This window comes from Pocillopora damicornis, chromosome 14 (genome assembly GCF_964200805.1).
Source record: "Pocillopora damicornis chromosome 14, jaPocDami1.2, whole genome shotgun sequence".
NCBI classification, from domain to species: Eukaryota; Metazoa; Cnidaria; class Anthozoa; order Scleractinia; family Pocilloporidae; genus Pocillopora; species Pocillopora damicornis.
The window spans coordinates 14879731-14895370 of NC_142683.1; the positions used below are offsets into that span (position 1 = coordinate 14879731).

At 36.2% G+C, this 15640-nt stretch overlaps 1 protein-coding gene and 1 long non-coding RNA gene across 7 annotated transcripts in view; both read left to right on the forward strand.

Moving 5' to 3' along the window:
- LOC113682176 (voltage-dependent L-type calcium channel subunit beta-2) overlaps window positions 1-3823 on the forward strand; it is a 28291-nt gene extending 24468 nt beyond the window's left edge. For all 6 annotated transcript variants that reach the window (XM_089193711.1, XM_027199329.2, XM_089193713.1 and 3 more), the window contains one exon: window positions 117-3823. In XM_089193711.1, coding sequence (XP_089049837.1) covers window positions 117-314 — 198 coding nt within the window. In that variant the 3' untranslated portion in view covers window positions 315-3823. The remainder of the gene's footprint in view (window positions 1-116) is intronic.
- Window positions 3824-4872: 1049 nt separating this feature from the next.
- On the forward strand, window positions 4873-11179 carry LOC113682188 (uncharacterized). The gene is made up of 3 exons (XR_003447256.2): window positions 4873-5098; window positions 5958-6040; window positions 10547-11179. It is a non-coding gene; the product is annotated as an uncharacterized LOC113682188 (long non-coding RNA).
- The last annotated feature ends 4461 nt before the right edge of the window (window positions 11180-15640 follow it).

Sequence of the window (15640 nt, forward strand, 5' to 3'; positions counted from 1 at the left end):
GGAAAAGTTTTAATCCAATAAATAAGGAGCGTTTGAAATTAGTTAAATCATTCTGAATCACCTCAAAGGTAATCAGCTAACATTTTTTTGCGCATTGTGTTTTTTTTTCCTTGAAGGATTCTTATGACCTTGTCTTGGATGAAGCACAACTCGACGATGCTTGCGATCACCTGGGCGAGTTCCTTGAGAGTTACTGGCGTGCGACACATCCGCCGAATCAACCTGGCAGCAGGCTGCCGAATGTCCAAGCGTCCCCATCAAGTCAACAGTATCACCCTGTGGACTCTAACGAAAGACCGAGTGTCTACCTGTGACATCTCCCATGTTGCCTTTCGGTGCAACTCTATTTTGCCCAAGCACGATTGGACAGAATTTTCTACCCATGTTGCATGTCGTGCAAATGAGCCTCTGTTTATTCATGGCCGTTGGGGGAAAAAATCTGTTAGTCCATTGAAAATTGAGACATTTCACAGTACGGACCAAGGAAAAACTCATGGCGAAAACATTGTTCATGTGTACAGTGAATGAGTTGTACCTGGTTCAGTCGCAATAATGGGGTCAAGAGACTCTTGGTGAGACTTACATGTACACTGAATTACGTTGAGGTGATGAGGCAAATTTCGTTATATTCCCGCTGCTTTGCTTTGAGAAGGATGGGTGGAGCGAGCCTGGAAACGAAATACATCGTAACAATGCAAGTGCCAAGTATTTAAGTCATTTCTTGATCGTAAGTGAACAAAGCCGTAGTAGAATACTTTAGATAGAAAATAGTCTTGACAAATTTCTGTAGAAAATTGCCGCCAGTGATGCAGCAAAGTAAGTTGTAGCTCTTCAAGGGGTGAAATGGCCGGTGAAATTAGCCGTGTTGATATGCATTATGTTGTTGTGCTTCGTTTTCAACCTGTATCAGTAGGGTTACAGTCCTACGCCTTCTGCTACAAAACACCATCACCTGCCCCTCCCTAGAATTTTTCTTTATCGTCAAGCTAGTTAAGACGTGAGAGGCCCCCTTCCTAGGGCACACGTTGTCCTCCTCCCCAGTGGCTGGGAAGAAGAGAGAGGCCTTGGGAATGAGGTTGAGATGTTAGACTGTTATATCTTATTCGTCTCTTTGAATGTAAAATTCCGCTTCCGCTGGCTTTTGCTTTATCGTTGATTTTAACAGCGGTAGTGGCGAGTGCGTTTTGCTGTCGGCTAAGAAATAGTGCTTGTTGTGATGTGTGCTTGAAGATTCGAGGCTCTTTGTCAGAACAACGATGGTAATTTTGGAAGCTTTTAAGGCTTTGACAGATTTCACACCTCAACGAAATCCTTTTAAATACACTGGCCCAGGTAGAGGAAAGCCTAACATTTTGTAAAGTATATTGCAATATTTGCGTCGAAATTGCGACTTTTCTCCTCCCTTTATTAGGAAAGCGTTCCTCGATGTAGTTGAGCAGTAGTTGGGAAGAAATATCAATTATTTAGTGAAAAAAGAAACATATCTGGCTGAGAGCCATGTTATCGGTACAGTATAAGCTATTTTATATTGTTTTAAGAAAGCAATGTGATACCCAACCTACTTAAAAATGAAATTTGCACTTGTTTGTTTTTTTGTAACATAGCGTTTTTCGATGCGAAAATATCATCGCATTTTTTATAACTAGCGGAAATTTAGTGAGAAGTAAGAAATTGATAAAGAGCTTAAGGCAGAGACTGGTCCGAAGTACGTAGCTTTTCTTCTGTGTTGTGTATGCCTCGTTTCGTGGAGAATTATAAATTGGCCGCCTAATCGTTTTTTCAGTTTAAGCAATTCATTCTTTCATTCTTTTTATCAAATTGAGATTTAACACCTCTCTATCACTGCCTGGTTTTGCTGCTAAGTCAATTGCTCTAGGTAGTAGTGTCAGGGGTGGGTATGATAACCAATCAGGGAGCCCTACTTCGCGCATGTGATCAAAACAGACCAATCACGATGTCTTGTTTTCGCGAAGAACGTATCCTTATTTGTTCCCTTTGATCACATGTGCCAAGTAGGGCTCTGTGATTGGCTATTTCTGTATTCACCGTCAACATTGTTTCGGTTATTACAAAAGGTGCCTGGCTGATTTGTCGTCATCGTGTTATTTGCAATTTATTAATTCTAAGTTTCCAATTACAAACCTAAGGGGTTTCTTTTTTTTTAAAGGGAAATTGCTTCGTGCGGGTGTTAATTGTATAGCGGCTTTAGTTAGAAATTATGCTTGACGATAAAGTTATTTTTAAAAGAATTGCCAAATGTGGGAAAGCATGGCTTATTGTACAGGTATATATGTGGAAAAACGCAATGAAAGCTGGGCTTTTTAAATTGGAATGTCGAGGAATGCGTGAAAGTATTCCTCTGGTTGGAAATTGTCTATCACTGCACCTCTGTATATTTAGGTCAGTAATTATTGTCAGCCACTGTTAGTTTTTATAATCACGGGAGCAAGTTCTACTTTGAAAGTTGACTTCCTTTAAAGTGAATCTTTTCCCAGTTTTGATCTCGATAACACTAAAGTATCTATGTTTCCAGGTTTTCTGTTATAGACTATGATAAACAGAAGGAAATAAAGATGGTCAGAATTGGGATTACGGTATTCCCTCTCGTTGTAAGAAACAGGCATTATTTAAATGAGAATTCTTAGCGAAATTAGCCAATGTAGACGTTTTTCCTCTCACGGATTATCGCGGAGGCGAAACGGAGCTTTGAGGAAAGAACTGTCCAATTTGCGTTATTCTTTCCAAGGTTATTAGAATTTTTACGTAAGCCATAAGTTGCCAATAAGCTTTTCTGTTGTATTTGTAATGTATTTTCGGTATCTTTTTTCGGGATTGTCCTGAAAGTGTAAGATCTCTTGTAACCATCAATTTCAAAGATTTGAAGCGGCCTAGTTATTACTTAAGCAAAGATTAACAAACCGAAAGGTATTGATAGCGAATGCGGATATGATAAGTATAGGGCCTCGCTGCGCGCTGCGAGCTCCGCTTTTATTACGAGGTGTGAATATTTTCCTGTCATATAACGTAGTAGTGTCATGAGTATCAATACCAATTCAAGGTTCGTTTGCTTCGACCATTGAAAGAATCTTTGATATGAGATTTCGCTCTTTTTCATGCTTTTTTATTTACATTTTTTCCTTGTTCTTGTGATGTTCTAGTCTTCATCACTGGTTTAAGCTACCATTAATCGCGTTTTTATTACCAGCAGTGGATACAGTACTGCTTATAACAGTACTTACTGTGAATTTTATTTCTTGGTGTTCTCTTAAAGATTTGTGTTGTAGGTCCGCTGTATTATTATCTTCATAGTAGTATCTTCATATGAACCCTCTGACTCTGATGATCTGATTTTTACCTCTTAATAGTGGCTGCTATACATTTTGTCGTATATCAGTTGAAAGAATTTGACGTTGGATCAAAACACTACTTGATACAACCGCCCAGACTCACCATTTGATTGCTACATAATTTATTGAAATTTTGGAATGGAGAGATACGTTTTAAAATCACTTTTCGGAGTTAAAGGGTTAAAATTAGTTTTAGATCTAGAAACTCGGTACTTCAATGCCAGCTTTGACTTCTATCATTAACCAGGATTACCTAGAATGGATAACTCCTATCAGTTTGTAATATTTAAATGCAGCTCATTTCCTTGGAAAGCTGGTCATTGGAGTGTCCGATTTTTTTGTTAGAGTTAGGATTGGTCACTAGATTATTTTACTGATTATTTTATATTAATGCTCTGCCTCGTTATGAAGCAATTTGGTCCTTTATGGCAAAGTGCAATGCTCATCAGTGATTTGTAAATAAATTTTCAACACTACTTTTGTTGGTGTCTTTTTCCTGTGGCTCCATAGAGTGACTCTAACAGTAGTGAGCGGTAAACAGGCAAGTGCGGTCCTCCTACTGCACAAATAACTGTCTTAGATATCCCCTTGTGGCCAAGTAAATCCCTTCTGAATATTGAGATGACAGAAATTAGTTGCAATTGCGTTACTCTCTGCCTTCTCTACTAGCTTTGTTCTGTCTTCAAAATCTTCTAGTAACAGACGCACGCATGTGTCTTACTTTCTCCTCTTCTTAAGTTATGCCGAGATTTGTGCCCGCAATACAGTTGTTTGCGCGTGCTTAATTTAGCAACTTGTGTGAATGTACGGCCGCGTGATTGACCAAATTTTCTTGGCTTGATGGGTTTCTATGAGCAAGTGTCACGCTCGTAATGCGCAATAACGTTCGCCGAACAAAAAGAATGCTGAGGTGTTGACTTGTCCACAACGCAGTTGGCCGCGTGTACTAAAAGTAACACCTTGTACTTACGGTCGTACCGTTATACGTTACAAATTTTGATGGGTTATTACCCTTTTTACAAGTGTGGGGCTTCGCTACTCGCCCACTTAAAAGCTGCGCTATTAGAATCGTGTATGTGCATTTATCCAGTCGAAAGTGGCCGAATAAAACAGCTCCTTCGTCTTAAATGCGTTTGGTCGGCACTTGTGCAGATTAAAAAACAGCAACTCCTTGTTTACTCGAAATACCCATGGAAAAGAAGAAAAACAGAGCAATATTCCGGGGGGGAGGAGGAGGGGGGGGGGTTATGGTTAACCCAGGTAAATTGCTTCTGTAATTAGAAATGCTGCTCAAGCAAAATACTTTAGGGTGAAATTCATTTAAGTTCGAGCTGATATTTCTAAAATTTTTCAATACTGTTTGCAGCTTTCTATTGAAATTTTTTGAGTGGAAAATCGTTCTAAAGCGAGGCATCCTACTTCGTTTTATAGTTGAATGAAACAAAGCAAACAAATGTTATCGATTATTTTAAACCCGCCTTTTGTGAAAGTCTCATTTGAATTACAAATCATTTCTGAAATTAATATTCACGTTTGCACTCAGTACAGTCTTGCACGTGGAAAGAGCTTACGAACTACACGAAATTTGAGCGTCTTTTAGAGCTTCTACGTAGCTTTACGTCATTTCAACCTTATTAAATTGGATATTGCCTGTTCTGACCAAGTCGGCGAATGCTTCTTAAGCTGGTCCAAATGGTTTTGATGCTTTGTCGAGGATTCTTACTTTTCAGTTCGTCTCGACTTTTGTTCAGGTAAGTAACACGTACAGATGCATTTGGATGGATGTATAGTGTTCATCTTTCTTGCTGTGGTCCTTGTAAAATCAATGTGTAAAGTCAAATGTGAGAAGTCGTAATGTACATAGCACAGACGCCATGACAGTTCTTCTTGAACATAGCTTGAGTAGCAACGCGAGAAATTCGTATTTTGTTAGTGTACTTATCGCTTATTTACTCATTTCTCTCTTTATTCCTGTACATATTTTTCAGATAGCTTTTATGATTACAGTGCGTTGACCTTAAATCTGTTTTAAATGCAGCGTGTCCTTTCCCTTACCCTCCCACAGCTCCGATAGAAAGTTAGCCACAATTGACGTCAATAGAAGTTGACATATCATGTTTGAAGAGCTCTATTTATGTATAAAATAACATTCCTGCTTCTACCACACTCTAAATCATTGACAAGAGCCCCCTCCCCTCCCCTCCCCTCCCCCTTTCAATGTTGCCTGTACGTAGCTAAAAGTTCATGGAGTCATGATACATCTTTTTCTTGGGAGAGGGGGGAGGCGAATAGTTTAACTTAACGAGAGCAAAAGAGATCAAAAAGAGAAAGAATAGAGGGTTAAAAAGATCAATGTGTCAACAATTTCGCCGATTATGGGTTATTCCAAATCAACATATTTTTTTTTGTAATACTTAGTAAGTTAAAACATTGAAATTTTATAATGCCTTCGTTCGATATGACTAATGAAAATTACATCTGTCAGCTAAAAATGTGGTGACTGTAAATGAGTTTTTCGATCCAGACGTTGAAATTTATTACTTAGTAGGAAAAGCACTCAGGTATGTACGTGTTCATAATATATTTGTCTTGTTTTTTCTCTCTCCATAGGACAGTTTCAAGAAGAAAGTGAGAACACCTCCAAATCAAGAAAGTCAAGGAAGGAGAGAAATACTCTGACAACGTCAAACAAGGTTAGATGGTTTACTTTTGTTTATAACAAATTAGTCATCTAGGCCTTTTTCTGCTTTTAAAAACGTAACCTGGATTTACCAAATGTTTCCAATTCGATACTTATTCGAATTCTGCCAATAATGAAGACTGAGAAATTCCAACTAAGAAATGAATCAATTTCCTCACTCAGCTGATTTCTTGGAAATACTCTGACAACGTCAAACAAGGTTAGATGGTTTATTTTTTTTTTATAACAAATTAGTTATCTAGGCCTTTTTGTCTGCTTTTAAAAATGTAACCTGGATTTACCAAATGTTTCCAATTCGATACTAATTCGAATTCTGTCAATAATGAAGACTGAGAAATTCCAACTAGAAATGAATCAATTTCCTCACTTAGCTGATTTCTGATTGTCGTGGCTGTCGGTTGTTTCCAGCAGTGTTCGTTTGATGGATTAATTCCACCGTGAATTATCTCATCCACCAGTTGTCATTATTATGCATGTTAAGGCTAGTCATCCGACCAACCAAGTTACCATAGCAATGGTTAAACCTATCAAATTAACGTCAAGTTCTAAGATTAGAGAATGATTATGAGAATGATATCAATCATCCATTTCCTAGCTTTTATTGTTATAACAAATTAATTCAGGAGGCTTATTCGTCTGCTTTTCTGGAATTCTCCGGCCGCTAGAGTTAGTATCCAAGAAGTTCACAGAATCGATTGTGTTACTTTAATGAACAGTCACAGTTTTCACAAGTTCTTCGCACGATCACGGTCAAAGGCTAACTTAAATCACACTGCTTCGGATTGACAACTAACTGGGTGTGCACTTACCGGTTAATTGACATATTTCCGCAGCCAACGATTACATAATGGCGTAATGTGTGCCTCAGTCCCCGACACTGCGTTGAACGATGTAAACTGGATTTAATGAATGTTTCCAATTCGACATCAACTCAGCCAATAATGAGAACTCAAAAATTCAACTAAGGAATGAATCAATTTCTTCGCTCGGCTGATTTCTTTGATCCCTCTCTCTGTGATTGAAGTGGCTTTCATTTGTTTTTCAGTAGCGTTCTTTTGATATATTTATTCCATCATAAATACTTTTCATCTGTTTCACCATTGTCAAAAAACCACCTTGTCATTATTGTGCATGTTAAAACAAGTTACCCACCCTACCAAGTTACCATAGCACCGATTATGCCTATGAAATTATCTTCAAGTTCTAAGATTAAAAAAATTATTGTAAGAAGAACATCGATCATATAACTTTCTCTTAAGCTTTTTTCAGAGATTAACTATTCGCAAAATGCAGGCATTTTATAATTCAAGGTACAAGTCACTGGCCTAGCGCGTTTCATGTCTGCCTTGAGGCTCATTCAAGACCTTGAAATTTACGAATATTGCATTTAACGTTCTGCTCGCATCAAAGTGATTGTTTGAATCTAACCTGGCTTCACACAAGAATAACCACTTTTGCAACCTTCAAATTAGGCCACGATTAGCAGATTTAATTTCTTTTTATAAACGGGATGCTTTACTTAAGCAAGACAATCCTTACTCAAGAGTAAACTGATAAAAAAAAGTCGAAGAGATTCGGCCGAGCTTATTCATTCACCGCCGGACCACATGCAACAGATGACAAACCGGGAAAGTTTCTTACAAGACATCTTGTTACTGTTGCATAATATTCCACGATGATAATCATAAGATGTTAGACAAGGAGTTCAAATTATGACAAATTACGGTTAACCTGAAGCATCAATGTCTCGGCTCTAACTTGAGGCAAAACACAATTCAATATGCTTAGGATTTCATATTTCTTAAACTAAGTTATGCATTTTTTTGTATCTCTGATAAGTCTTAAGTCTGATCATTTCTTACACTATTAAGGAGTTTTAGATCCACGTTTGTTTCTGAATACGTGTGGCCACAAACATGTAGGAGTCGCGTGACCAGACTCCAGAGGTCACGTTTGCCATTTTTCGCCCACGTTTGAACTTCGGGCAAGGCAGTTTCAGGTACTTCAAATCCCTAGACACTATTTTTTCTTCCTGTTCGAAAGTTCTCACGTATGTCCTATAAATATATGTGAATTGAAGTCTTTTCTTTATAACCGATTCGTTTGGGACGCTAGAAAACCAATCTTTTAGCCACATTTTGTGCTTGAAATGAAGGACCCGGCCCATCTTTGTTGTGTAATTCAAGATGGCGGCGCGCATGCTGATGCTCTTTTCAGGTGAAAGCCGACGTCGATCTAAAAGCTGAAAGTCTCGAGACTTCTAACTTCTGACCAAATTTATTGATTTTTTTTTTCCAGAATTATTTTTGAGATCTCTAATGAGTTTAATAATCTTTTGGTTTCTAACAAAAATGAACCTTTTTTTTCAATTTTAACGGCCAAACCCTTGGAGCCTGAGTGTTAGGAGGTTGAATTTGAAACAAGTTAAAGGTGTATATTCCAAAAGTAGATAGCAGTTCTTCCTGCTCTTGTCTACTAGTTGTATGGAACTTTTTCTTTGACGTGATTCAATTAAAGTTTTTGATCCTAAGTACTTACACTGTCTAACTCGAAATTCTTAAGCCAATTTATTAAAATATGCTTTAATTAAAATTTGATTTTTGTTCTTCAAAGATTGCTCCTTGAGTTATCATTAACTGGTATAGATCTTTTTTGACGTGATCTCAATAAAAAAATTTTAGAGACTAAGGGCCGGTATTTAAACAAAGTTTAGCCGTTTTTGTGTCTCAAACTGCCTTTAGTGTTTCTCATCAACTGCATAATACAGTAGGCTTCGTTTTTCCAACGTGATTCAATAAAAATCTTGACCTTACTTTTAATTTCTGCGCTCTAGAAGCTGAAACCAGTAGAAAGAGTTTGCTAAATAACTGATATTACTTTCTCTTATTTCATCTAGAGGTTATCATCAATTCATATATAATTTTTCAACGTGATTCTTGGAGCCTTATCGTTAATAGTGTCTGAGCTCTTGAGATATAAACCAGATTGGAATAGTGTGCTCCAAAATTTGATCTTTGTATCTCAAAGTGCTTGTATAGTTTATCATGAAATGGTAAAAAGAACTTTTTTGACTTCATCCTAGAAACATCTTATAGAGCCTAATTATATCAAATGTGTAAGCTCTTGAAGTTGAAAGCAAATTGAAATAGCATGCTCCAAAATGTACTTTTCTCGCCGTTTCATTCTTAAATATCAGTTGGTTTTTAATTTTTTAAAAGGGGACACTGGTAACGTAGTCAGCTCTTTTGGTGAAGAAAGCGAAAAAGAAAAGTACCATTTGCTAATAGAATTAAAGATTCTCCTCCAGTGAACAAATTGGTTTAGGAACTAGTTTTACATGTTAGTTAACTTCATTGCGTGCTTTTCACTCTATTCCTGTGTTAGATATCGGTGCACTTTGTTGGCTTAAAGATATTATATCCAAAGAAAAAGCATCTCGAGAAAATATTTCGATAGAATAATTAAAACAATGCAGACAAATTTTTTTAATCCGATTTGCGTCGTTATTTGTACATTTTCACCAAAGCACTGAAGCTGTAGAGTGTTTAGTGCCACCTTAATCCAAATTCTGGTAACACGAAATCAAATGGCGTTGCTTGACAATGGAAGGAATTTTATGAATTCAAAGATGTTAACTGGTAAATGATTTATTGAATAAACACGTAGATTGATTTTATACATTTTAGTAAAGCTACTTATCGAAGAATAATTTCAAAAATAAAATTTGTCAAATAAGCAATTTAATTGCGTTCCCTGGTTAAAAACACCGCTCAGTCATATTAAATTTTTATGCTTGATTCAAGTAGGATTCGATGCGAACGAAAGCTTGCAGAAATGTTCAATAAAAATAAACTCAATAAATGATACTCAGATACTTTTATTTTTTTGTGGCTTTTTCGTCGTAACTAGTCACTGACTTGCAGATATTTTCACGTCCCTCATCTTTCTATTTCTATGTTTGGTTCGAGTAGGATTCGGCGCGAACGAGAGCTTGCAAAAATATTACTTTTTTGGATTTCTCGTCGAAAATTTGAACAAAAGAACTGTATTTCGTCTTGATAAGGACTTTGCAAATGTAGAAACTAAATTTATGCAATATTTAGTTGTTGGTGAATTCCTTCGTGATCAGAAGCATGAGTGACACAGCTTGTCTTTGGTTGACTGATAAATGAACTGGTTTAATTCCTGAAAACAAGCAGGGGAAAAGCTAAGTTCTTTAAGTCCAACTTGAAGCCATTTCGAATGACTACAACAAAATTCCTCAACTTTACTAGAATGTTCAACAGCAATCGGTTTGAATTTATTGTTAAATCCAGGTTACTCTTAGTACACGTTCATAAACTGTGCGGTGTAGGCACATAAAATACCTAAATGCCTTTTCTTGTCCAACATTTCAAAACCCTTGTTTCTGAAACAAGACTGCACTACAATCGCTTGATAAAACATGATTTATTCCAGAGCATTTGTTAATTTATGGTGTATTTTTTTTTCTTCACAGACTGACAGGCGAATATCTTTAATGCTTCAAGCAAGAATCACACAAGAAAGGCTATGATCCGAGTGAAATACACGATTTCAAAAACAGAGGCAGCGCATTCTTTCAAAAATACTTTGAGTCGGAGCTAAGATTCAAAAGTCCCAAAGTCGAAGACTGGAGAGTTGCAACCTTACTTTTTTCGGTTTAACAACTTTAAGGGCTGTTTAAGATAAAAAAAAATACGGGCGCTTTAAGTACGCATGCGTCAATTTACCATTATTTATTCTGTAAGGGCCTATTTACACGGTACGACTTTGTCGCATGCGACAAGCTTACGACAGGCTTACGACACGAATTGTTTCGTGTAAATCAAACCTACAACTCACTTACGACTCTTAAGTCATGTCGTAGGCCTGTCGTAAGCTTGTCGCATGCGACAAAGTCGTGCCGTGTAAATAGGCCTTAAGTAACATCTTTTCAAATGTGGCGAATTTTCCCGCCAAAAGACTTAAAAAAATACGGGCGCTTAAAATACGCATGCGCCAATTTTTTTTTTTTTTTTTTTTTAAATCAAGCTATGTATTATCTACATTGCCACTGAAATGAATATATTTTATTTGTTTTATTATTAAAGTCAATAAAGTAAAGTGCTCAGTTTGGTGTCTTGTTTTTTTCAATAAACCACAAACGTTTCGTATTCAATAAAATATTTTATTTGTTTTAAATTCTCTTTATCACAAGTTAATTAATTGAGTAAAAAAGGGTTAAGAAATTTTTTCCGTCTATATACTAAGACTTTTGGCGGGAAAATTTGGATCAATTTGCACAGAGTTTCCCCTGGCAACTTTTTTCAGCAAAAATTTTAACATGGCTTCCTTTAAAAATTACCGCCAAAAATTACTAAACTGTGTCTCGTGCAAAAAGAATTGGAGAGCTACCGTCAATTCTATTTCAGTCTGGATATTTTTTTTCGTTCAAAAGAAACTCTGACCTAACAATTTCCTCCAAACCTGTTTTGTTTTAGACTTCAATTCTTTGCACGAGACAATAAGTGGAAGTTCCTTACGAAAAAGCATCATGGCAAGATATGGAGCGTCCGATCAGAAATATTTGATTTTCTTCCAAAATTGTGGACGATTTCAGTTAAAAATTTGGTTGTAATTCTATTCATATTTTTGCTTGCCCTGATGTTTTTTTCTTCGGAGTAAAAGATCTTTGAAGCTGTCAGTTTCGAATGTAACACAGGTGGGAAAAGCATCGGAAAAAAAACCGACTTTGAGCCAATTCCTTCATCATAAAATTTCTATTTTGACTAAATTTGAAAGAAAAAAATGAACTATTGGAGTAAACTCTTTGAATTTGGTTGTAGCCACAAGAGCTAGGACATTTCACAATTAACTCGCGGAATATTTTTAAAAAAATACTGGTTGATCTCGGCCGCAAATCAGGCTCCAAGTTTCTTATATCAAATTCGAAAATAAAAACGAGTTATGAAGTTGGACCAACCTCTTTGAATTTGTTTTAAGCCTCGCAGGCTAAGACATTTAACATTTAGGCTCCGTGGTTGTTGAACTAAATTCGAGAAGTTATTTGAGAAATGAAATGATATCAATTATTGAAGCAGATTATTTTGAGTTCTATTTTAGCCAAAAGGGGCTATGACATTTGAAAGTTAGGCTCCAAATTATGATGAATTCCTGTGACGAATTATTATTAGAGATTTTGGTCGTTAAACGCCTTCAATTTCTGTTTTATTCTCATTATGAAATGAATTTGATGATCAAAACTTCATGTTTTTGTCGATCATTTTTCTTTTCTGTATTCCTGTGTTACACCAAGTGACTGCACAAAAGATCTTCCTTCCACTTACAATAATGAGTAAATAAACTTATTATAATACATTTTAACACCAAATGCCAGGTCCAAAGGGTAACAAGTAATTCTCTTCTCGAATGCAACTTGCTAGAAAGTTCGTATTAAAGGATCAATCTCATATAAACCAGTAAAATGACAACCATCGCGGTAAAGAAATCAAAAGTACTAGCTTTTCAAAGCGAGGACATACTAGACTCATATATTTTCCATAATTTGCATTTTTGTTTGCGCTTCGATTTCATGAAGTCGACGTTCTTTCCGTCTAAATTTCAATTCTGAAACAAGTAAATATGTTTATGATTCCTTAAATTTCCACAAAACTCGTCATAAGTATGTGAAAAAACTCAACTAGAAAACGTGATTACTGTTTTGATGCAGAAAACTATCAAATTCCCTAATTTTGTTTGATTTGAATTTGACTCCAGCCTTTGTCTGGAAAAATGAACGTGTTGTACCAAAATTGAAAATCGTGATGAGCATGTAAGAATGTAATTTTCTTGTTCATGCGAGACAATTATGACTTTTCATAACAACGAATCTCCGCCAATTGACTTATTTACTGTTTACTGGTCGAAAGATTGGCTCCTATATTCAAGTTGATTTTCGTGCAGTCTATAAAGTTTTTCTGAACCATTCGCGAAACATTTCACCACCTTAATTTCCATTAAATTAAGTCTTCTCGAAATATGAAAACCTATATTTCTTCGTTGTCAAAGGAGTCAAATTTAACTGGTTTATATAAACTTAAATTTCAACTTAATCAGTTTCTCGAAAGAGCGCGTGACCAGGCATTTGAGTTAAATTTTAAAACATGTTACTTTTTATCAAAATTCGAGTTCAGTTGATGCCACAAAGTAACGACATAACCAAGATGGCACTGTACTAAATTATTGCTTCGTGTATGGAAATAAGTACTTTCTTTTTTTTAAATAAAGTTCCCGAATTTCCAGTTAAATACAGTTCAAACCAAGAATGAATTTTCATTTTATAAATTTTTTGGCCAACTTTTTTCTTGGTATCATTTAATCGTTAAGTGTGATCGACCAGGTATGACTGGTCCTGAAAAGGCTTGTTGTGGAAACTAGCATTTAGCATGAGCAGATGTCGTCAGAGGCGCAAGTGAACGATCGTTTAGAAATCGAATGTTATAACTTCGGTTTTGAAAACTGATTGGTCAGTTTTGCAGCAAAGTGGCTGTCAGACTCAAAAAGCGTTTGTCCGTTAATTAGTCTGTTTTGATGAGCTGGTAAGGTTAGTTTGGTCTGTTGATGACTGCGTTGTTTTTTTTTTTGAAAGTCGTCTGTAGAGTGCCGATCGTTTATCGTTTATGTTGTCTGTTACGAGGAGTCTTGTCCAAGTTAGTTAGTCCAACTGAGTTGGTCTTTGCGGATGGCGAAAGTGGATGGTGTTCAACAATATGATTTTTGACTTAAAGAAAATACGCAAAATCAGTCAAAATCGTTAAAATATTTAAATTTTGAATTCCGTTTGGTCTTTGTGCGGCCAGAGTGTTTTGTTAGATTGCCATCTTAATATCACCTTTGTGTGACATCAACTAATAAACAAGAGTGATACCAACTGTTAAACGAACCTAGAAAATTGAGCGATCACAGTTTTGATATGAAAAATTTAAGTATCAGCATTTCGTAGCCAGAATTATACCAGTTTTCATTTGTCTCGGTCTTGAATTCGATGTTACGAGGTTATATCTGAGATAAATTACACCAAATTATAGCTGGTGGTTCAAATAAATCAAATGATCGCTCAGAGTCTGCGTAACAATCACTATCACAGCAAACTATTCCAAAAATGGTGGGTAATTAATAACTCTTCACTCAACATGTAATCACTTTTATCCAGCTCAAGACAATTGGGAAAAGAACAAAGACTTTGTGCAATAATTAGAAATACAAAGCGCCACCATTTTTGCTAGTATTACTAAATGATTTTAAAGTTCTTATCTCTGCAGTGTCCACTAATAATTCTGTGACTCTGTTGTCTTCTCTTGACCAATCTTTCTTCTTTCATCCTTCTGTCTACATTTCTCTTCCTGAAAGTAGAAAATATAAATGTCATTGGGGAGTGCTCAATTTCCATGAGGACAAAATATAGAAATTATAATTCTGGAAAATTATTTTGCTATTTGACACAGTTGTAGGACGAGGAAAATCATCCAAACGTTTTAAAATTTTGTTTACAGTGAAGCAAAGGCCACTGAGTATAAGAATCATCGCACCTTCTCGTGGCTGCATTCGAATACAAAATTAAGTCCCCAATGCATTTAGCGAGCGAATCTTTTTTATCGGAGCGTTTCACTAAAATATTTTATAATCATAGGTTCGGTTTTTCTCGAAGCCAACACCCAAATTTAGTCTAATTTCGAGTTGAGGCGCCTAGACTGCGGAGCCGATTCGTGCTACGTCGTTGGCCTTACACAATACGGCTCGGTTAAGACCTCTAAGGGAGATTAAGGCGATATTATCTAAAATCAATGCTCACCTGCTGTTAAGAGTTTTTTTGTTGCTGTTTTTGCAGGTCCAATTTCTTCTTCCTTCCAGAGTACAACGTTATTTTTAGCACAACAGACGATACGTCTTAGCTCTACGATGGGCAACGTGGTTTACTGAAAATTCTACAACTTCTGATGAATATGGATTAACATTTTCAGCCAATAATCGGCAGCTACGTCACATATTTGGCACGGAGTTCTGTTGCATGCTCAGTCAGCTAATCAAGAATCAAACTAAATAAAAGGCATTGCAAGTGACGGATAAGCATGCAACAAGAGAAAAAAAATCAGTGCAAGTGAATTTTAGGAAGTATTATGCGATCAGGAAATTAAATCTGATACTCGAAAATAGCTAATTTGAAGTACTGATATTATTAAGAGCACTAGAACTCAGTTCTTAATAAAAAGATATATTTGAGGACCCATTTTGATATTGCATGAAAATTGTTGGTTATTTTCTTACGAAGAACGTGTAACAAAAAGAACGCAAAGTGGATGACGCACTGTAATTTACCAGTGAAGAAAGAAAATCATGAAGAAATTAATGCATTGTTACTCTCTCATGAAGGAAGAAAAAAGTTGAAAGTACGCAGAATTAATTCAAAGCGCTGTCATTCTATTATGCAGACCGGAGAAATCAAGATAGGCACTGAGTTACTTTATATTGACCAAGAGACCAGCCGTACGGCGCATCAAGCTGCAGTAATCCTAATAGTTATGACTGCATTAAA